The sequence below is a fragment of the Balaenoptera borealis genome (assembly GCF_965194805.1).
Source record: "Balaenoptera borealis genome assembly, chromosome: 11".
Taxonomy (NCBI): domain Eukaryota; kingdom Metazoa; phylum Chordata; class Mammalia; order Artiodactyla; family Balaenopteridae; genus Balaenoptera; species Balaenoptera borealis.
The window spans coordinates 66,236,175-66,262,793 of NC_138868.1; the positions used below are offsets into that span (position 1 = coordinate 66,236,175).

The following is a 26,619-nucleotide window of genomic DNA, read 5'->3' on the forward strand; positions in this document are numbered from 1 at the left end:
TAGAAATGTTGTTATTCATTCCTACTTGTTATCATGCAAACACTTTAAACAGCTTCTTGTGTTTCTATTGGACTTTTTTTTTTTTTCAGAATAGCAAAAAGAAAAATAGTCCTTTCCCATGGAGAGTTTAAGCCTACCTTGTCTTTTCAGTTTCTAATTTCTATTGCATTTTTTTCAAAGTAATCTTTCTGCTATTTATTCAACAACCAAACATTGGTCAAGCACCTACTAGATGGAAGGCACTCTGGTAGGCTCTCTGGGGATTACAAAACTAAATTTAAAAACAATCACTGTCTTTAAGGCCTGTGTATCTCAGTGAGAAAGAAAGATATTTATACAGAAACTATGCGTACAAATGACCACATAACAGGCCTTATGTGAAAAAAATCTTCAAGTGGGCTAAGGATGCAGCACTGAGCCATGAAGATATTTAAGATCCGTACAGGTAGAAATGAGAAGTGAGGAGGAGGAAACATTGCCTGAAAATTTGAGTAATTATAAAGAGTTAAATTTCAAGATTTTATTGTTCTTGTTTGCACAAAGCTAATGTATAATTTTGATGTGTTGCATTAACTAAATATCAAAGAACGTAGATGGTCCCTCTTCCTTTTGATTTTTTATTTAACCATATTAAGCAGTCTAGCTTATATAAAAATTTTAAGACAAGTAGTTGTAACTTTCCATAATCATCCTACCGTTTGAAATATACCTACTCAGGCGTAATTCTAAAGTTCACACTAGTATGTACGGGGAATTTTATCTTGGATTTTTCTAATCTGTCACCTACTCAAAAGGCAGAAAGAGATTCCTTTATTGCAAATCCATTGGCCACAAGAATCTAACCCATTCAAGATGGAAGAACTAATTTAGTTACTAGCAGTTTATTTATGGTGCTTCCAGGATTTCTATCTATGAAATAAATTAAGATTTTATCCGATGACTAACATACCGCAGGGATAGACCAGTCCTCAGAGCTCTGGAGCAAACCTTTTTTCTCTTTGAAGAGTGTCACAGACTTTTAAGGGTTTGTTACCAAGGGAATATAGTAGAGGGAAAATAGCCCACTGTACAGATTTTGTTAAATCCTAGCTTCCTTCACTTACTATCATAACTGTCACTTCTTGAGAGAAAAGCTTAGAGAGATCTATCTCTACCATGTTTTGCATTATCATTCCTATAGTTTTTCATAATGCGTGCCGCCAAGAAGAAGCAATCATTGATTGGATAGAGATTCAGGCTCTAACTCATTAAAAAAAAAGAGGGGCTCTTATGAGACTTAGTCATATTTTAATAACAATAACAATAATAGAACTTATTGAATACTAATGCTGCATCAGATACTGGGCTAAACAGTTTATCACACATCAAGTTTGCAGGCATCATGGTATAAAGAAAAGAGCTCATGTTTTAGGGTCTGGTAAGTTTGAGTTCAAAACTGACTTTTGACTCTTAACTATCTGGGTGTCTTGAACAAGTTGCATATCCTCTTTGAGTCTCATTCCCTTATCTTTAAGAAAGGTACCAAAATATCTAACAGCTATTATATGTGTAAAACCTCTTCTAAAGCACTTGACACATAGTATGTGCTCAATAAATCTACAAGCCTAACAGTAGGTACAAAAAATTTATCCATGCTTTGAATACCATTGTCCTAATATTTCTCACCATGTGGCCTTAGTGTCACCAGTTAGAGGACAGACTATAAATGACTTTTACAAAAAAAGCTAGATTGGGGTACACATTAATCTTGACTCAAAAGACAGAAATTATTGTTAATATTTACAATGCCTTGGTTGCAGCTGAAAAACTAAAAGTCGGTTGCAGCTGAAAAACTAAGTCAGGGGACCTGCTGCTTGCCTTTGGATCCTCATGGTAGCTTTACATGCATAAAAATTAATTTATTCCACCAGCCCATTCCATTTTCTTCACCCTCCCTCAGCTGCAGTTTGAAGATCACTAGTAACATTACCTTCTTTAGCTCCTCTGATGTTCCAGACACTCATAAGACATACCACAACCTTTCCTGCCAGACATGAACAAAGCTTTGAAATCAATGACAGTTTTCACAGAACTTTTTTAAAAACCATCCTATGATGAGCAATTAATAGGTTGTCTCCTAATGGGGGCTTGCGTGCAATTAGTGCTAACATTCTATGGGCAATTTTGAATGTTTCTGTTTTTGATCTGGATCCAGCCGAGTACGTTTAAAATCTCTCAATAATGTTTCATAGTGTTCTGTGTAGAGGGAGACCTTGTACCTCATTCATTAGCTATGTAGTTTTAAATTTTTTTCTAATCACTTTTGCTGGTATATAAAATGCAAACTGATATTTGTATGCTGAATTTACTAAATTCACTTGCTAATTCTTATAGATTATCCGGAGATCCTTTCGGATTTTCCACATCTATAATCATGTTATCCACAAATAATGACAGTTACTTCTTCCTTTCCAATAATCACACCATTTGTTCTAACTGGATCTCCAGTATATTGTTAAACAAAAAAGGTGATAGTGGGCATCTTAATCTTGTTCCTGATCTCATGGTGCAAACTTCAAAGATTTTACCATTAATTGTGAAGTATACAGTGAAGTTTTGGTAGATGTTCTTTAACATATTAAAGAAGTTTCTTTCTATTTCTAGTATGCTACAAGTTTATAATATGAATGGATGTTGAGAAGAATCCATGCTTTTGTCTGCAACTATTGAGATTATCATATGATTTTCTCCTTTATTTTCTAAATATAGTGAATTATATTGATTTTTGAAGATTGGAACAATCTGAAATAAACCCACCTTAATCTCACTTGATTCAGTTATCAGCTAATACAATTTAGGATTTTTGCCTCTGTGTTTATGAGAGATATTAACCTGTAATATTTCTTTCTTATAATGTCCGTATCAGGTTTTGTTATCAAGATTATACTGGCCTAGTAAAATTGGAAGTGTTCCCTTTTTTTCTATTCTCTAATAAAATTTAGCAGAGGTTGGTGTTATTTTTTCCTTAAATGTTTGGAATAATTCACCACTAGACTTATCTGTGCCTGGAGTTTCCTTTGTGGGAAGGTTTTTATTTTGAGACACATTTCTTTACTAGATATAGGACTATTCAATTTTTATAATACATCTGTGTATGTTACAGTAAATTGCATTTTAAAGTAACTTACTCTTGGGACTTCCCTGGTGACACAGCAGTTAAGACTCCAAGCTCCCAGTGCAGGGGGCCCGGGTTTGAGCCCTGGTCAGGGAACTAGATCCCAGGTGCATGCTGCAACTAACAGTTCACGTGCCACAGCTAAAGAGCTGGCAAGCTGCAACTAAGGAGCCAGCCTGCCACAAACTAAGACCCGGGGCAACCAAATAAATAATATATAAATAAATAAAAATTTTTTTAAATAAATAAAATAACTTACTCTTACTCATTTTATCAAAATTTCACTATTTGTTAGCAAATGTCTTTCATTATTCTGTCATTTTAATTTCTCTCATATCTGATAATAATGCCCTCACTTTCGTTCCTGATATTATTTGTGCTCACATTTAATCTTCATAACAATCCTATGTAGTGATTATTATTATTTCTTACGTTTTCAAAGGAGTAAAGGAATCTCAAAGAGCTAAAAAGCTGCCCGTGTTTAATTAGCTAGAAGGCACAGAGCTAGGACTCAAAGCAAGGTCTGTAGCCTCAAAAGCCCATATTCTTTACAAACACATCAACACTCATTTCAAACATACATTGTAGTCATGACTATGCTGATTTCAGTCCTTTCAGAAAAAAAAAAAAAAAAATGCATGTAGGGGCAGGGCTTTTGTCCAAGCAAATGGAACAGGAAAAAGATAAATTTACTTTCCTCAGTCTCTAAACACTTACACATTTGACATCAGTGCTGTGAATCATTTTCCACTTAACATGTGCCATTATATGCTCTTCAATTTCTCTGAAGAGCTCCTCCCATCCTATTAGAAAATACTGAATTATCCTTTAAGCACCAGCTTCTATTCTGTGAAGGATTTTTTCTATTCTATTCTTCTACAGTATTCTGTGTCTTTGATTCCATGAAGGATTCCTTAACTCTCCCAAGAAAATAAATGTCTCTGTTGTATTACCACTGTAGTTACTGAAAAAAAACAAAAAAACTCTCTATTATAGCTTATATACTTATATATAATATTGTGAATATGTTTATAAACATCTGCCTCTCCTAATGAACTATCAATCTCTTGAGGATATTAGGAACCATGTCTCCTGCATCTTTCTAGGCCCCGTGTTCAACATAATGACAGAGGAGGTGCACGGTGAAAACATCTTCATTACTTTATAGGACTAATTATTTTTACATGCTTTTCTTACCTCCCCTAAGAACTTTTCTCTCAAGGAATCTACCACAGCAGAACTTTGCTTGGCATGAACTGACTGTGCTCTCCACGTATGAAATTTCTCGAAAGTAAGAATAGTTTAAACTTCCATTATTTGAGGCTGCAGTTCTAATTATTTTAAATGATGATACTGATACATGGCTTCAAAAATTGAATCACATTTTAATGTTTACATTTAATTAATTAATGCTTAAACACATGCATTCACAGACTCAATAGCTGTCTATATTATCTCAATTACAGATAATAGCAAAGTCTAAATTTGATCTAAATTTGAGGTTTTACTAAATGTGAGAGTCAAAATAAGCATTTTTCCTTCTCCCCTTCTTACCACTCCGCTCCATTCTCCCCTGTTCTACTAATTACGAACATATTGTGTGATGGGCAAACCAAAACTATCTGAGGCACCTCACTGAAGGCTTAAGAAAACCGGGTAGAACTTAGAGCTGCAATATGGGGCATAGCCACTAGGTGGAGCCCCATAAAATCTATGGTCATCTCCTGCCCATTATTAAACACTTTAGTCCATAGGACGCTAATGCTGGAACAGACCAAGGAAAGCAAGGAACCAACCCCTTCATTTTCACAGAGGAGGAATCTGGGAGCCAATCAGGGAAAGAACCAACCTAGGTCACACATTCACATTAGTGAAACCAAGCAGAACCCCGTGAGGCCCTCCCAGTTACGAAAGCCCTTCTGTGTCCCCTGTCTCTTGTTTGTAGAAAAGCTGCCGTCTCCCAGGCATCCTCTGAGTCACAAAAGGCTCAAGCAATTAATGGTTAGGGCAATAGAGTCACAGAATCTGTAGTTCCTCCCTGTAGGACATAGATAACAGTGTCCAATGCACATTCCTGAGTTGTTTTGCAGATACTGTAACCACCACCAGAGGGAAAAAGCTGGCCAGATGACCAGACTATAGCCATAATGTAAGCTGCTGCATCTTGAGCAGTACTGAATCTATGGCTTGCACAATTCCAGGAACTGGCCTCAAGGAAATGGGAACAAAGAGACCCTGGAGTTGAAGACTAACTGTGCTTAAAACAATCAAGATGACGCTGACCAGACCACCACATTTTGACCAGTTTCCGAACGACTGTCGGAGCTGACTGTGCTGTTCTGCACGTGGCCCCCGCCTGCACACAAACGTCCCGGCTTTTCCCTACACAACCCTCTCCCTCTAACCAGCAAGAGGGAGATGCTTTGGGAGACAACAGTCTGCCATCATCCCAGGTTGCCGGCTTCCCGAAGAAAGCATCTTTCTTTTTCCACCAACCCTTGTCTCTCAAACATTGACTTTTGAGCAATGAGCAGCTGACCCTGAGCTCGGTTCTGGCTCTGGCTGGTAACAGCAGTAGAGAGCCCAAATCAGCACCCAGAGTCTGCATTGCCCTGGGTCTTTGCATTTGCTACAGCAATGGTTTTCCCCTAGAGTTATGAATGGAAAAGCTGTACAGCTTAAATAAAAACAAGATACATACCTAATCAATCTCCTCAGTGGCAAAGAAAAGCAATATTGGCATAACATTAATTAGCTTGTGTTCTGGAGTCACATACTTTTAGCCAAAGGAAGTGAGCTTCATAGTCAGTGCCTGCAACAGTGTGCATTAGAATGAAGGTATCTAGGCTTCTTTCTACTGGATAATTTAAGGGAACTTGTATCACTGTTCTGCCTCAACTCTGGGAAGGGGTTTGGGCAGAGTGAGTGGAAAGGACTGCCTGTAGCTTTTCCACTGACAAACTGTGTGGTCTCAGAGGCAAGTTTCCTGCCCACTGTTTCCATGGGGGAAAGTGGTGCAGGCTGCTTTGCCTAATGGGCACAATCAGAACAAGAAGTTACGGGGCTTTGGGATAAGATGATTACAGGAGAAAACTGATCATCAGAGGTTACCACTGGTAGCTTCTCTGCCCCTTCAGTTCTATCCCTTTTCCCACAGTTGTCCTCATTCTATCATGCCTCTGTCCTAGAAGGGAACGTGGCAAATAAATCACAATTACATACAGTGATCTGAGAAATGGAAATAATACAATAGGGATGATTATGACATTAAGAAAACTATGATTCAAATGTCTAGCAAAAACTCTGGCATATACACAGCAGTGTTAAAAAAAAAGGTTGCTATTTCTATGCTGCTTCATTGCTCTCCGATATGTTTACAATTAAAGAAAAACAAAAGTGAGAATATCTTTTTATCTCTATAACGGAAGAGATCGGGTCTTCTGACAGAGAGCTTTTGTGTCAGTTAAATATTTATACATAATGTGTAATAGCTACTCTTATTAAAGATACTTCATACCTCCAAATGTAAGGATTAATTAGGCTCTGGTATCTTCATTTTTTAGATTTGTAAATTGAAAGTAAAAAGTAAATTAGAAACTTCCTATAACATTTACAGAGAGAAAAATATGCAAAGCAGGTTGGTGCTTTCACACTTTGTTAGTGTCATTCCATATTACTAAAAACATTTGAGAAACATTTTTGTAATCTAGTAGACAATAATTAAAATGTAGACAATAACAAAGCACTTACTTATTCCCGGCACTGTTTCAACTGCTATATAGAAGCATTATTTTGCTTATTACAACCAAATTTGTGAGTTAGGTAGCATTACCCCAATATTTCAGAAGAAAATGCCAAGACAACAATAAAAATAAATTGTGTCACAGGTAAATGTCAGAGTTGGAATTTGCCATTTGGTCTGTTTGGCTCCAAAACCTGTGCTCCTAACTACTACATACTTAGGTTCATTATTTGTTTCCTTGGACTCAAAGCTAAGAAAATTAACTATGGAAAAAGCTACTTGCATATAAAGGTTTATTTATAATAGTGAAAAGTTAAAAGCCAAATAAAGTACATATAGTGGAAAACAATAGTAAATAGAGTAAATTATGAAGGGATATATATATATCTCCTATATCTTTATAGATAAAAACATGAAAAATGCTTATTGTATAATAACTTCTTTAAAGTATGATATAAATCTATACTAATTCTTTTTGAAAACTTCTTGTATATATTTCCATTTCGGAGATAAAGAAAAGAGAACAAATGTCGTTTCTGATGCATGACATATACTAGAATAAGAAGCTAAACATAATAAACTCATTCTGATCAGCAAGTTCTAATTATGAGAACGTTTTAGTGCCTAGTATTACTAAGCTTTGTCTCACCAAGCATGTGAGACAATAATAATTATATCCTTGTTTTTGATAAGTAGGTTTTAGAAGTAATGACGCTTGTAAGAATAAAGCCTGGGCTTCTGATGTCCCTACAGGGGGACCTAAGCTGGAGAAGAGCAGGCCCCCCTACCTGTGATGACAAGGCGGAAGGTGAACCCTGGAGAGGCAATACTGCTGCAGAGCACCCCCTGCTTATTTAAAGGATGCACTGAAATCTGACCACTTAGCTTCTCCTTTAAGAACATCAAGTAAAGAAGGGAGTTCCATATGGTAAAATCATTGCCTAAAAATTAATAGTAACATCACACCCATTATGAGTTATATCCCCTCTAAAGGGTAATCCCAGGACCTTGAGAAGACCCACAATGAGACAAGAGAGTGGACAAACAGAGGGATAAGCAGTTGATCCCACTGATTTCTTCTAGGTCCTCTGTACTCTATCTCTTTCCCTTTTTTTTTTGGAACCAAGTGATTAATTGCTCTCATAGTGGTAGATTACTGAGGATTCTTTTCTCTCGCTTTGAATTTTCTAGCAACAGATATAAAAACAAGACAGGAAAAAAATACACAAACTTGTTACCGGAAAAGTAATCACAGAACAAGATCATCAGTGACATGTGTACTGATCAGTAGCAGTGACGTATATACTTCTTTCCCTTGTTTTGTTTTCCCTATGGAGTGACATTGCTTTAAAACTCTCTTTAAAGGAAGAGCATTAAAGAGACTGGAGAGCAGTTAGTGTAAAAGGATCTAAGAATCTTGAAAAACCCAGCAACTTATCTTTCTACTCCAGATAAGTCTGAGACCCTTTTTTCTTCCCTCTATTTCCGTTCTCAGAATCTAGTGCTCTAACATCTCACACACACACACAGAAATATTGCCATATTTCCTACTTTCTAAAATCAGCTCTCCTCCTCCTGGGTTCCCTCTTGCTATGAGATCTGTTCTGGCAGTGAACTATCTCTCCCCCACCCTTCTCCTCCTCGACTTCTACACTTCTTTTTTTTTTTAATTGAGGTATAGTTGATTTACAATGCTGTGCCAATCTCTGTAGAGCAAAATGACTCAGTTATACACATACAGACATTTTTTCATATTCTTTTCCATTATGGTTTATCACAAGATATTGACTATTTTTCCCTGTGCTATACAGTAGGACCTTGTTGTTTATCTATCCTATATATAATTCGACGTCTACACTTCTTTCCTCACACTTTATATTGCAGTCATTTGGATGCACATGCATTTTTCCAAATACCCCAGCATGTTCAGTAACTCTGTGCCTTCCTACATGCCTCCCCTCTGAAAAATCCTTTCTTCTTCCTCATCCCAAATTACATATTCTTCAGGTGACCTCTCCCCCTTAAAGCCTTCCCTACATCACACTCTCCCTCCCCACTAGTGAAAGCCTGCCCCATAGGGTTAAAACAAAAAAATTGGTAATGAACACAAATTCTTGAGCTTGTCTTACAGAACAGCAGATGAAGAAACAACTTGTTGAAATCCCCTCTGCCTCGAACACAACAAGACTGGCTGAAACCAGTTGGAGCCAAGATGGCTGATCAAACTTTGGGCAGAATAAACCTGCTTGTCCGATTGGTGACCCTTTGATATTGAGACAGGCTGGGACCTGGGACCCAGGACACTTTGCTGCAGTGCTTGCACCTGGACAAACGTCTCCTCAAGCAACAAAATACAAAGAAACTATAAGGGACTAAAAATAACTTTGTGCATGTGCAGCTGGGGCAAATTATGGACAACAAGATACAAAAAGACCAAAAAAGACCAACGGCCACTTCTGAAGAGCCGGGAGCAAAAGCAGGGGGTCGGGAGCAAAAGCAAGGTACTGAGAGTGCCCGAAGCACAAAACACCACCTAAGAGGTGGGCAAAACACCTAGGCCACCTCTCCAGCCCGACCCCTGGACACACCCCTACCCTCACCCCATATAAGGAACCAGCTCTCCGCCCTCCCCTCCCCCACCGCCACAAGCAGGCAAGCAAGTGCGGGAACCTGTTTGTTCTCGCTCCCCCCTGCCGCAGCAGGGGCCCCAATAAAGTCTTGCCTGAATTTCTTGGCGTCTGATCAATTTCTATTGATTAAGGAGGCCAAGAACCCTGATCAGTAACAATATCACAGCCCAAATTGCCACCTCTTGCTTCATACCAACTCCCTGGAATTTGCACGTGCAGAGACAGGAAGCCTGCTTGGGCCTGTGCATAGGAACTTGGCACTTCCTTAGCCTTTGTAAGCACCACACCCTCCCTTTTTCTTCACAGCCCCAGAGCCCAATCCTTAAATATCCAGCTCACCTTGCCATCTGGGAGATAGATTTGAGAGTTCTGCTTCCTGTCTCCTTGCGTGGCCGCTCTGCAATAAAGACTTTTTCTCCCTGCGAAAGACTGTTGTCTCCGTGTCTGGCATCGCTGGCGGGGGGCAGGGAGGGTTGCGGGGGGCGGTGGGCAATACAATCTCTGCTCGGTGTCCATCTTTAAGGCCCAGTACTTTCCGAATCCCCGTAGATCCCCCATTTTATAATATAATTATTTGTTTATATAGCTATCTCTTCCTTAGTACTCTGAGATCCTTAAAAGCAGAAACTCCTGGTTGACTTTATAACTTCATGAATGGATGAATGGATGAATAAATGAAAGGGTATACACCAACGGCAGGTGAGATGTTTGAAATCCCGCCAACCAGAAATCTACTCTGGAGCCTGGGGTGGCGCGTGCGCAAACCCTCCGTCCTGTTCTCCTTCGCTGTGGATACATCTGGGTTGGCTGCTCCAACGGAGTCTGCAGCCCCACCCTAACTAAAGTACGGGAAGACTGGAGGCTTAGTGCACAGGAAAGCCTCACAGCGTCAGAAACTAGCAATCTTGGATTCTGCTTCTCAGAAGAACCCTGCCTTAAATTCTTAAGCAAAATTCTGCTTTAAATTAGCCCGTGATCTTGGGCAAGTCTCTGTAATTTTCCTGAGAAAATTCTGTTTCTTCGTCCACAATGAGAATAGGAAGTCCAGTCTATTTATTTCCACGTTACGGTGTTACGAAGGTGCTGGAGCCCGGGGCCTGGCCAGGAGAGGGCGGTGCGTCTGGAAACAGGAAGAGGTGGAGCGAGCGCAGGGTGGCGGTAGCGGTGTCGGCGGGAGTAGACCTCAGCAGGGGATTCTGGGTAGCCTCGGGCGACAGACTGTGCTCTCTGCACCAAGCCTTCTGCAGGTCCTGCGGCCCTGAGCTGCCCCAAGCTAGGTGACAACATGTCCCGCTGCCACCATGAACTAGGTGTCTGTCGTGAAAGAAGGTTGTTTCCACGAGCGCAGCGAATCCATTAAGACCTAGAGTGATGGCTCCTCGCTGGATGGAAGGAGCGCCCGAGCCCCCGACCAGACCCTGCCCCCTCTCAACAACTTCTCTGTCGCAGAAAGTCTCTGATGAAGACCGGGAGACGGGGCCCAACACCTTTGTCATACGCTGCCTTCAGTGGACCACGGTCATCAAGAGGACCATCCACGTGGACTCTCCAGAGGGAGGTGAGTCTGGGCCTCCTCGAGGCCGCGCTTTGAGAGCTTCCAAGCCCAGTGTGAGAAGGGGCGCAGATGGACAGATTAGGAGTTTACCGTCTCAGCCCTTCCGCGAGCTGGGAAGAGCAGGGCTTCTTAGTCCACTGACCCGGTTCTTCGTCGTCAGCCTGGCGGGTTCGTGGGAATCCTGGGCGGAGCTTGTTGACAGTACTGGGGCGGGGCCTCTGCCTGTCTGGAGATCTGCGGAGGGTCAGGGGGCTGCATTTTTAATGAGCATCTTCACTGATTTTGAGACAGGTTGCCCAGAGAATCAGTTTTTAAAAGATTAATTGAATAATTGGAAGAGATGATGTAGAATCACTTAGATCAAAACAAATCGTGTAAGGAGGTGTCTGGTGAAAACTTTGCTCTCACTTCTGCTTCATATGCTCTCACCCCCGAGTTAACTGCTGTTCTTCTGTGTCTGGGAAGAGCTTCTTCACACATGGACAGATCCATTCAGATCCTTTTGGGTTGTACTCTCCTTGTTTTTTCTTTTTACACAAAAGGTGGCATTGTATGCAAACTGTTATGAACTTGCTTTTTTCGCTTAAGTTATCTAGAGGAATCTTTCTGCTTCCATATATAGAGAAGTGCTGCTACATTTTTTTTTTTAATAGCTGCACATGTATGTCCCTAAGTTTGTTTAGCAGTTCTTTATTAATGGTGACTGGGGTTGTTTCCAAACAATGCCACAGTGAAATATTGGGTTGGCCAAAAAGTTCCTTTGGTTTTTAAGTAAAAATTAAAGACACATTTTTCATTTTCACCAATTATTTTCCTGAACAACATATTCACTGTTTTGTTCCACTACCTTCTGCCATTTTTCAGGCAACTTCATAATTCCATCTTCCCAAAATTTATCTTTTTGAGCAAAGAACTGTTCCAGGTGCCTTTTACAGTCTTCCAGGGAATTGAAATTTTTTCCATTAAGAGAATTTTATAAAGACTGAAATAAATAGAAATCCGAAGGTGTTATGTCTGGTGAATATGACGGATGAATCAGAACTTCCCAGCCAAGCTGTAACAGTTTTTGCCTGATCATCAAAGAAACATGTGGTCTTGCGTTATCCTGATGGAAGATTATGTGTTTTCTGTTGACTCGTTCCAGACGCTTTTCTTCAAGTGCTGCTTTCAATTGGTCTAATTGGGAGCAGTACTTGTTGGAATTAATGGTTTTGTTTTCCAGAAGGAGCTCATAATAGAGGACTCCCTTCCAATCCCACCATATACATAACCACCTTCTTTGAATGAAGACTGGCCTTTGGTGTGGTTGGTGGTGGTTCATTTCGCTTGCCCCACGATCTCTTCCGTTCTCACAGCTTGTTTTAAGAACAGAATGTTTTCATTACATTTCAGTAGAGAATAGCGTGTGGAAATACAGTCGAGAAGGTTTTTTTCTCTTAACTTAATGTGGAACCCAAACATCAAAGTGATTAACGTAACCAAGCTGGCACAAATGATTTTCAGTGCTTGATTTGGATATTTTGAGTTTGTCGGCTATCTCCCGCATGGTATAACTTTGATTGTTCTCAATTAATGTCTCGATTTGATTGCTATCAACTTCAACTGGTCTACCCGACCTTGCGTGGAGCATCGTCCAGCAAGAAATCTCCAGCACGAAACTTTGCAAACCACTTTTGACATGTTCTGTCAGTCACAGCACGTTCTCCATATGCTGCAAAAATCTTTTTTTGCGTTTCAGTTGCGTTTTTACCTTTCTTGAAATAATAAAGCATGATATGCCAAACATGCTGCTTTTTTCCTTCCATCTTCAATATTAAAATGGCCACACAAAAATTCACCAGTTTTGATAAGTTTTTTAAAAAATGCATGCTGATGTGACAGCTGTCACAATACAATCTAACAAAATTGTTTCAAATGACATTAAAGACAACTAAACACTACTAGAGCCATCTTATGGAAAAAACCAAACGAACTTTTTGCCCAACCCAATACCTTGTGTTTATTTCATTTGACATATGTGCAAGTAAATCTGTAAGATGAATTCTTAGATGTAGGATTTCTGGGTCACAGGGAATATGCATTTGTAATTTTGAGAAATGGCTCTATTAGGCCATGTCTAAGAGCGTTCTCACAGCCTTGTTTCCAAATGTTGGATTTTTTACCAATCTGATCATTCGGAAATGGCACCTCAGGGTAGTTTTGGCTTTTCTTTCTGTGGGTGAGTTTGAGTGTCTTTTCATATGTTCAAAGGCCATGTCAGTTTCTATACTGTCTGTTCATATCCTTTGTCTATTTTTCTATTGGGTAGTTGGTCTTTTTCTTATTTATTTTTGAAAGCTCTTTATATATTAGGGAGCTTAACCCTTTGTAATGAGTGGTGAATATTTTTTCCCCACTTTGTCCCTTTGGATCTGACTTTGAGAAACACTCCTTTAGCTTGTCTGTAAGATGAGGATTCAGCTGACCTGCTGGAGAACCCTAAAACAGTGCCATCCAAAAGAACTTTCTACCATGATAGTAATGTTTAATACCCTTGGTGTCTAAAAGGGTAGCCACTAGTCACATGTGCTTGTGGAACATTTGAAATGTGGCTAGTATGACTGAGAAATGGAATTTTTATTTTATTTAATTAATTTACATTTAAACAGCCACATAAGGCTAGTGGCTGCCCTCTTGGACAATACATTTCTAGACCATATACAAAACAATATCACAAAATGTGTTGCCACAATCTATACTGTAATTATGGTTACCTACCTTCCTAAGTTTGAAAATATACTCGCCCCACCAAGGGAAACAGAATTACCATCTCAAGCCAGCTAGGTGTTACTCAGCTGAAAACTGGGGGCCAAAACATGGACTGCCAGTGAAAGCAAACTGAGACCTGTAAGTGCATAGGACCTGGGTGTTGGGCTGAGTTTTGAAGAGTGTGTGGGAGTTGACCACGGAGTTAGGAAAGAGAAAGTGACTCTGGGAAAAGGGACCAGCATATTCAAAGCCCAAGAGTTGAGAGAGCTCATCTTCCGGGGACTATAGAGGGTTCTGCATCACCAGTGAATGAAAGGGCCAGGAATCTTGGAAGAGGGGAAGTGGAAGCCTTGAAACTGGAGAGCTCAGCCAGGGCCTGGTCTCTAGATGGAGATCTCCACAGGGCTTGGCAAACCATGAATCAACTGGGGTTCATCACAGGATTGCTAAAAGATTCAGGGGGGTAATAAACAGGAAATCCTTGATTCAGCAGTACCTGGCACACAGCTTGCAAGCCTGGAAAAGGAGCAGTGGGGAGCTGGCAAAGCTTTTTAATAGGGAAGAGACCTGCTCTGGTTTCCATTATAGTGAGATACCATGGCCTTCAGTGTGGAGAAGAATCCCTTTCCTAAGACTTGGGGGAGTAGGGGGGTAGGGCATCTCCTCTGCCACTGGAGAGAAATCTGCCCCTGGGTCTGATCTGAGACCAAACTGCAGATTTCTGACCTTTGCCCAAGGGGAGGTGTGAGCCAGAAATCCAGCAAGAGAGAGGCCATTCTGCTCTCTTGGCTGTCCTCTCTGCCCTGCCCCACATAGGCCTGAGGCAGTAGGCTGCTCCCGAGCCTGGGGAGAGGTAGGGAGTTGGGGTGGGGATGGAGGACAGACAGAGGCCACACTGGTGACGGGTCCTTGCCTAGATGATGCAGTGGCCTGCTCACTGGGCTCCCAGTAGCCTCTCCTGCCTTCCCCAGACGGTGCTCCCCAGGGAAGCTAGAGAGATTCTTCCACCCCACCGCCTTGTTTCAGACTACAGAAAAGTTGAAATAATAGCATAATAAATAAAGTCCAGATCCCCTGTACAGCAACTCAACATCTGCCATGTTTGTCTCATCTGGCTGTACTTGATGCTGACTCTTGAATTTCTGTTCATACTTTAGACACTTTCCTCACTAACACTTCAGCAGCCGTTTCCTAAGATAGGGGTTTTCTCCTACAGAATCGTGGTGTCATTATCACACCTGAGATGATTGTTTACACTCTAGATTTACTAATATCCTCTCCATATCCATGCCATACTTGAATGTACCCAGTTGTCCTCAAAATATTATGTTTCAAACCAGGATTCATTTATGATACATGTTGTCTCTTTGGCATATTTTAACCTAACTCAGCCCTTTTGTCTTTTTTTTCCTTCCAGGACATTGATTTTTTTTTTTTTTTTTTTTATGAGCCAGGCTAGCTCTCTTAGAGAAAGTCGCACACTCCTATTAGGTGCTTTTTACTTTGTTCCCATGTGCCTATATTTCCTGTAAACCCGAAATTCGGTCTGGAGACAAGTTGGTAAACTCTGACCTGATCTCCTGTTTTTATAAATAAATTTTTATTGGAACACAGCCACGCCCATTTGTTTACAAATTGTCTGGCTGCTTTTGCCCTACTATGGCAGAGTTGAATAGTTGTGACAGAGACTGTGTGGCCTGCAAGGCCTGAAATATTTACTGATTTATCCTTTACTGAAGAAGTCTGCAGACCCCTGATTTTGGCAGGTATATTTAAACAGTGCATCACATTAGTGTGATCTTTTAAATGTAAATGTTATCATGGAATTTCTCTGCTTAGAACTCTGACTGGCTTTTAATCCCAGTTGGAGTAAAGTCCAAAACTTGTGTCATATCCTACAAAGTCTACATGATCTGGCCTCCTCTCCAGAATCATTTTCTACCACTAGGTCTCTCAGTTTAGCCACACTGGTCTCCTTGCTGTTCCTTAAACATGCCAAGCACACTTCTACCTCAGGACCTTTGCATGTGCTGTTACCTTTGCTTAGAACCCTCTTCCCCCAGATATCATGATGGTTCTGACCTTAACTTTGTGAGGTGTCTGCTCAAATGCCTCCTTCTCAGAGTGTCCTGCCCTGCTCCCCATGACTCTGTTACCCTTACCTCCTTTAAGTTTCTTCACAGCACCTATCTAGCAGGTGCGACATTTTCTATGTATTTATTTGTGCTGGGAACATAAATAGCGGTTCAGTACATGTTTGTTGAATGAATAAAATAATAATTAAAACTAAAAAAAAAAAGAGAAGGTGCTGTATTTAAGAGGGCTTGTGAACAATGAAGCATGATGCAGATTTAAAGGACTGTTATTAAATGTTTCTCTTCTTAGGTATGCAGTGCTGGGTTTTTCCTCTGGTCAGCTTTGTTTTGTTTTGTTTTTAACTTCAGCTGTAGCATGTCCATCTCATAATACCTGGAATTCCACAGGATGAGTTGATGAGGAGGCACAGTGTGTGGTGGAAAGAACATGGGCATTTGATTCCGCAGATTTGTGTAGAAATCTCAGCTTCATTATTTACCCAACATTCTTGCTCCTCAGTTTTCTCATGGAAGTGAGAAATACCAATGCCTTTCTTGTAGGTTTGATGTGAAAGTTACATATGATAATCTAATGATATAACACATCAGCTCCTTGTACATACACAGGAGGTACTTGGTAGAGTGGAGCCCTGAATGGGGAGGAGACTTGAAAGGTTGCACACACCTAAATCCTAGTGGTGAAAACTCCAATTGCCTGAGTTAAAAAGTAATAATAATAATAGTAATAACAAATTAACCTTGACTCACTGCAGAAAATTAACTGGAATTTACTAAGAAATACAGGAAGGGTCAGTCCTACTCCTTGCATTTGAGAACTGATTGTTTCCTAACATTCATGAATCACGTTGGTAATCTTTGCCATATCTGAGTATTGTCTGTACTGTTATTTTCTTAATTGATTGAGTTGGTTGTTACTTAGCCTTATCATTCATGAAATCACAAGTGTGTTATGCTGGTTAAATTTACTCTAATACACATGAGTATAAATATTTTGTCTAAAACATAATAATAGAGAACGCCCCCCCCCCAAAAAAAGGTGGGCACCACCTAATGGCTTAAAGAATTTTTGCATTGCAAGCTTCTTCCTGCAAATGCTTGTACCCTGAGGCCTTGCTCGCAATTCTCTCATTAACTGCATTTAAAACAATCACAGGAAGTAACATAACCTTACGTCCTGAAGTGTATAATATCAATTTTAAAATCTCTGTCACACAAAGAGTAAGTTTTTGCGCCCTGAGAATCTCAAAATTCTTCTGTATAGGAATGTTTCTAGTTCAAACAAGGACTTGGCAGATACCTCAGATCTATAGGAATTTAATAGAGTAGATGCCTGGGGCGTAAAAATTTATCTCACGTGTATGTGCATTTAAAGCCACCAACACACTTCGCATGTTAATTTAATCACTAATTCATCTACTAGTTAATTAAACCGGAAGTTTCAATTCAATGTGAGAAGTGGGATAATAGAGGCTTGTGCAGAGTAGGCTGGGGCGCCAAGCAAAGGGATTCTACCCATCTGACAAGGGGGGGGACCCTTAGTGAGAGGGAGGAACCTTATTTAATTTCCCTGTAATCCATTTTATCTTTGTTATCTCCATTTCCAGAACCTCAGTTCAGACCCTTAGTCATTAAGGAAATCAGTTTCCTAACTGGCTTCCCTACTTCTAGCTCAGTTTATTGCCTCCCGACCTCTATACAACTGCCATGTAGTCCTCCATCTATTCATTGGATAGATATGTACTGAGCTCCGGCTACATGCCAGGCACTGTTCTAGAGCTCTGATCATGTTACTACCCCTCTTAAACTCCTCCCCGTGGCCTTCCTGTTGGGGTTTACTTCCCTTCCCTTAGTATGGCTCTCAGGGCTCATGTTTATCTGGGCCATGCTCATCTCCTGACCAGTCCTTTTCCAGCATCTGGTACCCCAGCCCTACTGCACTGCTTGCTTTCTCCTGGGTACCCTGTGTTCACACTCCTCACAGCCTTTGATTGAATGCTTATCTTTCTTGGTCTGGTTGTCTCCTCTTGGCCTGTTCTAAACTCACCTCTTCTGGGAAAAGGAGACTGTGGGATAGTTGGAATCTCCAAAGGGCATTGTTACTGATCCCCAAGGGGTAGGTGACCCCTCAATGGGTCCTTTGCCCGAAGTTGCAAATGCCAGTCAAACAAAACTGGGCTCCCTATGGCAGAGCAGAAACTTTACTCATTGAACAGGGAATGGAGAAGGGAGAGCTCTGCTCTAAAAACACCTTGTTCCCAAAGGGAGGGGAGAAAGGGAATTTAAAAGGGGTAGGACACAGCCTTGTCATCAGGGCTCTAGGAAAGGGGCGGAGATTTTCAGGAGCAGCCTGGGGCAGCTGGGGCAAGCGCAGTCTTCCAGTCTTCTTTGCACACAGCACGAATTGTGCCTAACAGAATACAAAGACCCACCTTGAGCGGAGATCTTAGCATGGTAGTCAGGCAAAGGTAACTTGCAGACACCTCCAGGCCTCATCTGAGCAGGTGCATTCCTGTGGTCAAGCCAGAGCCAGGTCAGGGCGGTTGACCACTGCATATCTCTTAAAGAACAGCTGCAAAACATCTCTGTCAAATACCAAGTGGTTTTGAAACAAACACAGAGATAAATCAAGGTAAAGATCCTTTAGCTCATAGAGGCTGATATGGGTGACAACATCTACACTGATATTCTTTAAAACATACAAACAAACAAAAAATAGTTTATATTACGTGTGTACACACACACACACACACACACACACACACACACACCCAAAAAAGGAAAGACACATTACAAGGTTATCTTTAGTCATTTCTAAATAGTAAAAATGGGTCTTTTTTTAATCTTTCCATATTCCTGTAATTTCAGAAATGTTCTTTGATGATTTAATTTCTTAATGGGAAAAATAAACATTTTTTAAAATAAGGAAAAGTGGAAGAGAGAGGAAGCAAGGAATGAAGAAGGACATAAAGGTAGATATAGAAGCATTGCACACGTTTCAGAATGCTAAATAAGTTACTGAGCTTGCCTTTTTTCTTGTGTAATAAAAAATCACCCATACATCTCCCATTTATAGACAAACTCAGTTAATTACAGCATTGTTTGTGGTTGCTTCTGGGCAGGGTCAATATGGGTAATTAGATCTTTTACAATCTTTAGAAAGTTACTCTCATTCCTTGTGAAACATCAATATCAGATGCAATGTGCATTAGGAAGGAGCTGTGGTGAGTAACATGGATGAATAACATGATCCCAAGGTCAGTGGAGTGAAAAACTGAGGCATTTAGAAAGATAACTCAGTCGCAGTTTCTTGTCCCTGAATAACCAGGAGCAATAATTTTTGTCAGAATTATTTAGAAAGATGTCTCAATTCTGAGGTGTAACAAAGCCAGGTGCTGTAAAGAATCATACACTCTTAGAGCTCAATGGACCCTTAGGAGTTGTCAAACTTTGTTCTAGCATTGAAAGCCTTTTTTAAAATCAACTCTTAAATAGAAGCTTGATACTGTATCTTCTGGGCGGTATGCAGAAAGAGAAGGAGTTCGAAACTTAAACCAGGGCTTGAATTCCAGTTCCATCCTTGGGCCAAGGAACTTGACCTGAACTTCTGCTTGCTTGTGAATAAAATAAGGATAATTAACAGTGACTTCAAAGGCTGGATGTGAGAACAAATGAAATACAGCCTGGATATAGCAGGTGGTATTAGTAAGCGGGGGCTGTACTTTGTTAGTCCTCTCAAAACCAAATACGACAGAAACGAGTTTGCCCCTTGGAAATTAAAATTGGGGCTGACATATGCAACATCATTGAACAAGTCTGAATAATTTACAGTCCAGCAGAACTGGTCGTGTCTGATTGAATTTATTAACATTTAAAGAAAGAATGTGAGGCTCAGAAGGGGGAGTTGAGAATCTCAGAGGCATTCCACTTGTAAACATTTTCCAGAGGAGTTTTGCATTTAGCCAGTAATCTCCATACCCTGTTCATGAGGGGATCCCCAATGTGGAAAGGTTGGAGGGATTTTCTGCCAAGGAGTCTGAGATTCCTGTTTTCACAGGCACTGTCATCCTTACTTGCAGATGTGGGTATCAGGGTGTCTGAGACTAATGCCTTTAGACCTTGGGTGCCTCTGGCTCACTTTGTCCTGATTCCATGCCATTCATGCAACCTCTGATGCGTATTTGGAATCCCATATAGGTCAGCCTCTGACAACAGTATGCAGTGCTCACTTGGAGGCTGAGTATTCCAATCCCTGTGGCCATTATTTCTTATGGTAAATTCATCAGTTGGTATTTAAGTTTTATCCCTCTGTTCTATGAGCTTACTCGATATGACCCTGCCCAAGAGATGAATCTGCCCTTTGCGCTGACAAGATCAGCAAGGCCTGAGATTGGGGAAAATTCACCAAGGCAATAAGTGTCCCCTAGTGAGAGAGGCTTTTAGAGGCTAGCTGACAGCCTTCTTTGATGGAACAACCCAACATCACTTTATGGCTAGGTTAGATATTGAATATTTTTTAGTTTTAGTTTCCATATTAGTCACTCATGAACTATTCATTACCTCCCTGTTCTATCCCAAGGAGTTGTCTTTGGTTGGATACTCCCTGAAGTAGTCTCAGAGACAAATAATATATTGGGGAGGTGGTCCCAGGAAGCACCAGTAGAAAAGTGGGGACAGGAGCCAGGAAATGGAAGAAAGCCAGTAAAGTTTACAATATCAAGCAAGTAAATGTTGAGGGCAACTAGGGCTTAATCCCAGTGGGAACTCAGGGAGACAATGAAGGGCATGGTACAGAGTTATTCACCTCCCCGTCCCCATGGGCAAAGAAGAGGTACATTTATCCTCTCATTCCCATCTCTCTTTGGCTGAGGGCTATTACCTGGTGCATCATCTCATGGCACTTCCGGCTATTAGGGTCTGGAACCTAGAGAATACTTTCAGGTGGGAATCACAAGGGTTTTCAGTAGAACTGTGTAGGCATTGTATTTGATAGGGGAGTGCCAGAGAGGGGTGAGGGTGATGAATGGGGCAACCAACTGCGTTTGCTATAGGAGGTGGGTCATGAAAGAATAAAGCACAACTGATACTCTCACATGCTTATAATGACTAGACATCATTCTAAATGATAATCCAGTTCACCCAGAATGGTAAAAGCCATGCAAGACTCTTCTCTGTGGTTTTGGATTTGGCTCCCCAAAAGACACCAGAAAGAAGGAAGTAAAAGCAAATCTGCTACTGATTTCCACTTCTCCGCATTGCGATTTTTTTTTTTTCACACCTAATGATGAAAAACTTTATTCTGTTTCAAGGTATCTAGAAAATGAAGCTGCATTTGGGGCACGTTACACATGAGGAATGATCCGTATGTAGTGAGTACGAAACTCAATTGCGGAATTATTTCCTAGTTCTTACCAGATACTCCATTACCAATGCCTAATTGAAAGTAAAACATAATTTGCCACACTAAAAGCCTAAAAGTAAAATATGACAGAATTTAAACCAGCAGATATAAATGCAGCACCTATCTGTGAAAAACAAACAAACAAAACAAAACAAAGATGGGAAAAATCAAATACTGAGGAAGAGCTCTGGCCTTAAGCACATCTCACCTGAAGAGTGAAATGATGACTGTAGCAACTTATTCCCCCAAGCAATGCTAAATCACCAGGCTACAACCTTGCCTTATATAACATTCCAGTTCAATGTCTGGCAGAAATCAAAGCATGGGGGTCTGCCAGCTGACCCCAGTATCATTCAGGCAAGCGTGATGGGTCTAGAAGTTTAGAAGTCCCAACTTCTCAGTATTCAAAGTGGAAGTAACATCACATTTGTTTAAATGTTTCTGTTTTATTTAAGATCTACTAAAGACTTCCCCACCTACCCAGAGTCATAGGAAATCCAGTATCAGTTATTTGGAGGACTGTTGGTGTGGGTCCCTTTCTCTCTTCCCTTGTATGATATAAGAGCACCGGCAGGGCAGGTGGGAGGGAGGGCTTATACGGATCTGAAATGGTGTCTACCAGGCATCACAATCTTGAGCAGAGAGAAGCACGATCGCTGTATGCCTGTCTCTGCTGTCCTTGCCCCTTGCAGCTGTGTGATGCCTTGAAGGAGTACTGGACCCCCTTCCTCTTCTGATCCAGCAGTAGCCGAGTGTCCTTGTCCAGCTCTCTGCCCAGGAGGGCCTCTCTTTAGGGACTCCAGGACCTCAAAGCTAAACTGAGCCCCAGTGCTTCTTCACACAATGGTCTTAGGTCACAATGCCCAGAACTGACCTGCATCCCTCCTGCTCTTTTCTCCAAGATCCTACTGGCTATGAGTTTCCCATCCCCACCCCCAATCCACAGACTCAAAGTCAAAAGTCCTCTTTACTCTCCTGTTTTTGGACAAGAAAGCCTAATTGCTTCACTGGAACTAGAGCAGCCTCTTCTTCCTTAGTTATTTTCAACTTCCTTTTTTTTGGCCTATCAGTAGGCATATATATCAACATAAACTCAGAAAGAGAGGAGAAGTAGGGAAAGTGAATTGGTGACAAGGGGGTTGGAAGGATAACACACAGCTCCAAAGTTACTCACCACTACTAAACAGCACCAGCAGGTATCAAAGGCATCAAGTGGTTAAAAGCAACAGAAATAAAATTTCTATCCTAGAATTCCACCAGAAAATTTCAGGAGTTATAATTGTTTACTCATTTGGGTTTCTGCTAAAATAGTCCTTGCCTTGATGTCACTGGCTGTCACTCTCGTTTCACAGGCATCTGATTTCAGCCAGTCTTTCAGTCCCAGACTGGCCCCCAACCCGCCTCTCATCAGCGAAGATTACTTTAGTCAGACTTTACCATTCATGTGATACTTAGAGACACAAAGAATTCACAAAGGGTTTTCTTTTAGATGTTACTACTTTGAAGCATATATCACATTCCCCCAAATCCTCTGTTGAGCTCGCTTTGATTCATCTACAGTGCAGTGGGTGATACTTCTGTCGATGGTTCTAAGATCATTTCAAGATTCTCACTGGAGGCTTTTTGGCTCTCTGAGATAAATATATATGGCAGAAATATTTAACATTTTTTTAGTATGATTGTTTTCAGATCTCAGGAAAGAATTGCTAAAGGAGTTTGTTAAAAATGTAGATCACACCGGAGATTCTAATTCAGTAGGTCTGGTATGGGCCTCAGGAATCTGTATGTATAATAATGACTTTCAGATGCAGGGAGTTACAAAAAGGTACACTTCCTGTAAAACATTTATTTGATATCATCTATGTGTCAGACAATTTGCTAAAGGCTTTATAGGACTTATTTTATCAAACCATCACATCAATGCTATAACAGAAAATATTACTAGCCTCATTTTATAGATGAGTAAATGGGGCCTGAAAAAGAAATTAAAACTCAAGGTCACTAAACAAGTATGGGTTAGATCAGAGATTCAAATTAAATTATACCTCTGTGTGGTTGCAAAACCCAAACTCTTTCAATTATATTACATTATAAAATAAATTCTAGTGTTGAGGATATTTCACTTCTAGCAAAAATGGCGATTCCCTACTACTACTACTTCTTAAGTTAAAATTTAATCTGTTCTTTAGTCATAATTTATGAATTAATCGCATAAGGTAGGTTATGCCATGATAGCGAACAACCCCTGGGGAGAAGTGACTTAATGCAGATTCCTGTTCACTTATGTTCCATGCTCATCTTGAGTTGTGCTGGGGGTTCTGTTCCATGTTGTCTTCACTCAGGGACACAAAGTGGCAGAGCCACTACCATCTGGAATGTCACTGCTCCCTGTGGCAGGAGAGGGAAGTAAAGCAAAAAGCCACCAGCTCTTCTGCTCCCATTTCATTAACCAAAGCAAGTGGCATGGGCAAGCCTAACATCAGGAGGGCAGGAAAGTCTATTCTGCCTTGTGTTCAGAAGGCAGAGAACTGGAAATATTTGTGAACAGCACAAAGGGTCGCAGATAGACTGGTTGCAGGTAGACTTGGAGAAAGAAGATCTGAGTTGAAATTGTGACTTCAAGAGGTACTAACACTATGACTTTAACCAAGTGAATAAATTTCAGTTCTTCATTTCCTAAATAGAATAATACTTACACCCTATGGTTGTTGTGAAAATCAAACAAAACCAAATATGTACATTCAAACAATTTAGTGCCTGAAGCATAATAGATGCTCTCACTAAAACTAGTAGAATTAGAAATAATCACATTGTTGACTACAGTTACATATCCACATACCAGAGATGTTTCAGATTCACGGAGTTATTTTACTTGCACATTTAGATTCAGAGATGGTGTCTGATGAAACTTGGGAAATCACTGTGTACGGAGAATTGAAGGTAGTTAACTTGCTAGTGTGAGAGGCTGTCGTAGGCTGGGTCCCTCCGTACACAGACTCTAGGGTAAAGACTTGTTTGTAGGAATGGCACCGGCAAAGGGATGAGGGAAGTTGGACTGGATAAGAAGAAAAGTTGACTTGTGTTGCAGCAGTAATAGAACGTCTGCCCGGGAGCTGGGGAGTTGAGATGGCCCTTCAGGGATATTCTGGATAGAGGCAAGGGAATCAGGCCTGACTTTGGGCCAGGTGGTACCCTTAGAGGGGAATTTCTGGAGAGGGACTTAAGTAAGCACCCTAACCGGCAACACTCACTGCAGCTGGGAAACTGGGGGACTGAGGGCTTCAAGCCTGAATCGAGGGATCTAAGTAACAGACCACAGGATCCACCTTTAAAAGTAAACCTGGAAATGGAACAGGCTATAACACTGGAAGACCCCAAACTATGACTTGTCATTATTGCTCATTAAATCTTGCTTCCGCTTGAAAAGTAAGTTAGGTGAGGCAGTTAATGTTTAGTATTCTCGTATATAAACAATGAACTTCATAGAAAAATACATCATTGGCGTAGAACCTGAATTATTTTTCTCTTGCTTCTCTGTTGTCCTCATCCAGGAATAATTGGCCCCCCAGGGACTACTATCCGACTGTTAGGTCTAATGCCAAAAAGGAACTTATTCTCATGACAATCACCTCAGAAATAGTTCCTAGAAGGCAAAAATTCTTATTTGGTTTATTTCTACCTTGGTTGAAATACTTTCTAAACTTGAACTTCTTAGATTGAATATCAAATTTCCCCTGAACTTCTTAGGGATGTTTCCATGAAGCATGAAGAGGCACAAGATAAAGATGACACATCTTATGGAGCATGGATGTGATTGGATGACTTGAAAAGGTGACAGAGAGGGGAGCGGACTTAATAATTTTATGATTTTTTCAATTAAAAAAGCATATATATTAAGGATGATAAAACTGTACTATTTTAAAGATAAAACAATATCCTTTGAATAAGATGTAAAGAAGCATTTAAATCTATATTAGAGCATTCAAACCACATAGAGATACAAGGCCATTCTGCCACGCCTTTAAGGGGGCTTCACTGGAAAAGTTTGAGAAGCCTACTCTAAACCTTTACAGTTTTCCCATTATTGGCCGATCATTCTTTCAAATTTCACAATTTTTATACTGAAGAGACACACCTCTACCAATTGTTTCCTTGGGAAATAGAGCAAATAAAGAAGGCTTATTATTTCTGTAGAGCACTAAAAGTGAATGACAATATATCTTATCCTTCAAAGGGGCTGTGTGTTAGCAAGCCCAGTGACACTCCGAAATGATAGGAAGAACCCTCTGTCTCAAAGTGTCTTCCAAAATAGGATCATGGTGGAATGTAAGTGAGAATAAGATGTGAAAAAGTATTTATCAAGCATTTTCCACAAGCCAAAAATCTTTTCACAAAGTTTATACCCTGTAATCCGGCTTTCAAGAAGTATTTATTATCCTGATCTGATGAATGAAGAAACTGAGGCTTAGAGAAGTTAAGAAAATGGGAAAGAGTTTAAACTCAACTTTGCTGGTCTTCAAAGCTACAGCTCATTTACCCATGTAAATAAGCTATTGGCCAAAATATTAAATTCTTTTGACTGATATAGAAGTCCTATAATATAGAGAAAAGTATCTCAGCTTTGGGATCAGATGGATGTTTAGATCCTGGTTCTATTGTATATTAACTCTATGACATTTGGAAAGGACTTAATATTTTTGAACCTCAGATATTTTATCTGGAAAATTCAAAATACCAGTGCTGAGTTGTTAGGTTAAGAATAAAATATAAATGCACAGCAGAAATTGAATAAGTAATAGTAATTTTGTTAAATATTGTATTTGAGATACATAAAATAATCTTCTAGGAGATTCTAGATCTAGCTTTATATAATTCCTTCAATGATGAATTCAATGAATATGTCTAAATGAATGTGCCACTCCTCCTTCCTTCCTTTCTAGGTTTCTTAGAAAGAAACCTAGTGGAGCCTTGGCAGTTACTCAGGGACCCTGGGCAGGGGAAGGAAACATTCTGACTCAGGGCCCCCTGTCTATGTAATTCAGCCTGGCCTGAAATGACTATGCTTCTCTCAGGCAGTTGCTGAGAATCAGCTCCTCAAATATTCTCCTTTCGTTTTTTTAAAGAAGCCTTGGTAATAATAGTCCCTGTATGCTGCGACTGTTTCTTCCTTTTTTTTTTTTTTTTTTAAATCTTCCTCTTTTACCTGACCCATTTTTGCATGGCATATTTTCTCCACCAACTGAACTAGTTTTAATTAAAGCTGGTAATTCTGGGGTGCTTTCCACATGCTCCCTGA

At 40.4% G+C, this 26,619-nt stretch overlaps 1 protein-coding gene and 2 long non-coding RNA genes across 5 annotated transcripts in view; 1 reads left to right on the plus strand and 2 right to left on the minus strand.

Moving 5' to 3' along the window:
* LOC309605127 (uncharacterized protein) overlaps nt 1-9,977 on the minus strand; it is a gene marked incomplete at both ends in the record, with an annotated part of 44,730 nt that extends 34,753 nt beyond the window's left edge. For both annotated transcript variants that reach the window (XM_082340541.1, XM_082340542.1), the window contains one exon: nt 9,866-9,977. In XM_082340541.1, coding sequence (XP_082196667.1) covers nt 9,866-9,977 — 112 coding nt within the window. The remainder of the gene's footprint in view (nt 1-9,865) is intronic.
* LOC309605146 overlaps nt 1-26,619 on the minus strand; it is a 303,910-nt gene that overhangs the window by 259,265 nt on the left and 18,026 nt on the right. The window lies entirely within an intron of this gene.
* Nucleotides 1-26,619, plus strand: part of LOC309605138 — a 106,545-nt gene that overhangs the window by 35,973 nt on the left and 43,953 nt on the right. Inside the window, exon 2 of one of the 2 annotated variants that reach the window (XR_014231244.1) lies at nt 9,028-11,084. This is a non-coding gene — a long non-coding RNA (uncharacterized lncRNA). Of the gene's footprint in view, nt 1-1,488; nt 11,085-26,619 lie in introns of those variants that run through there. The other variant, XR_014231245.1, reaches the window with a different exon arrangement.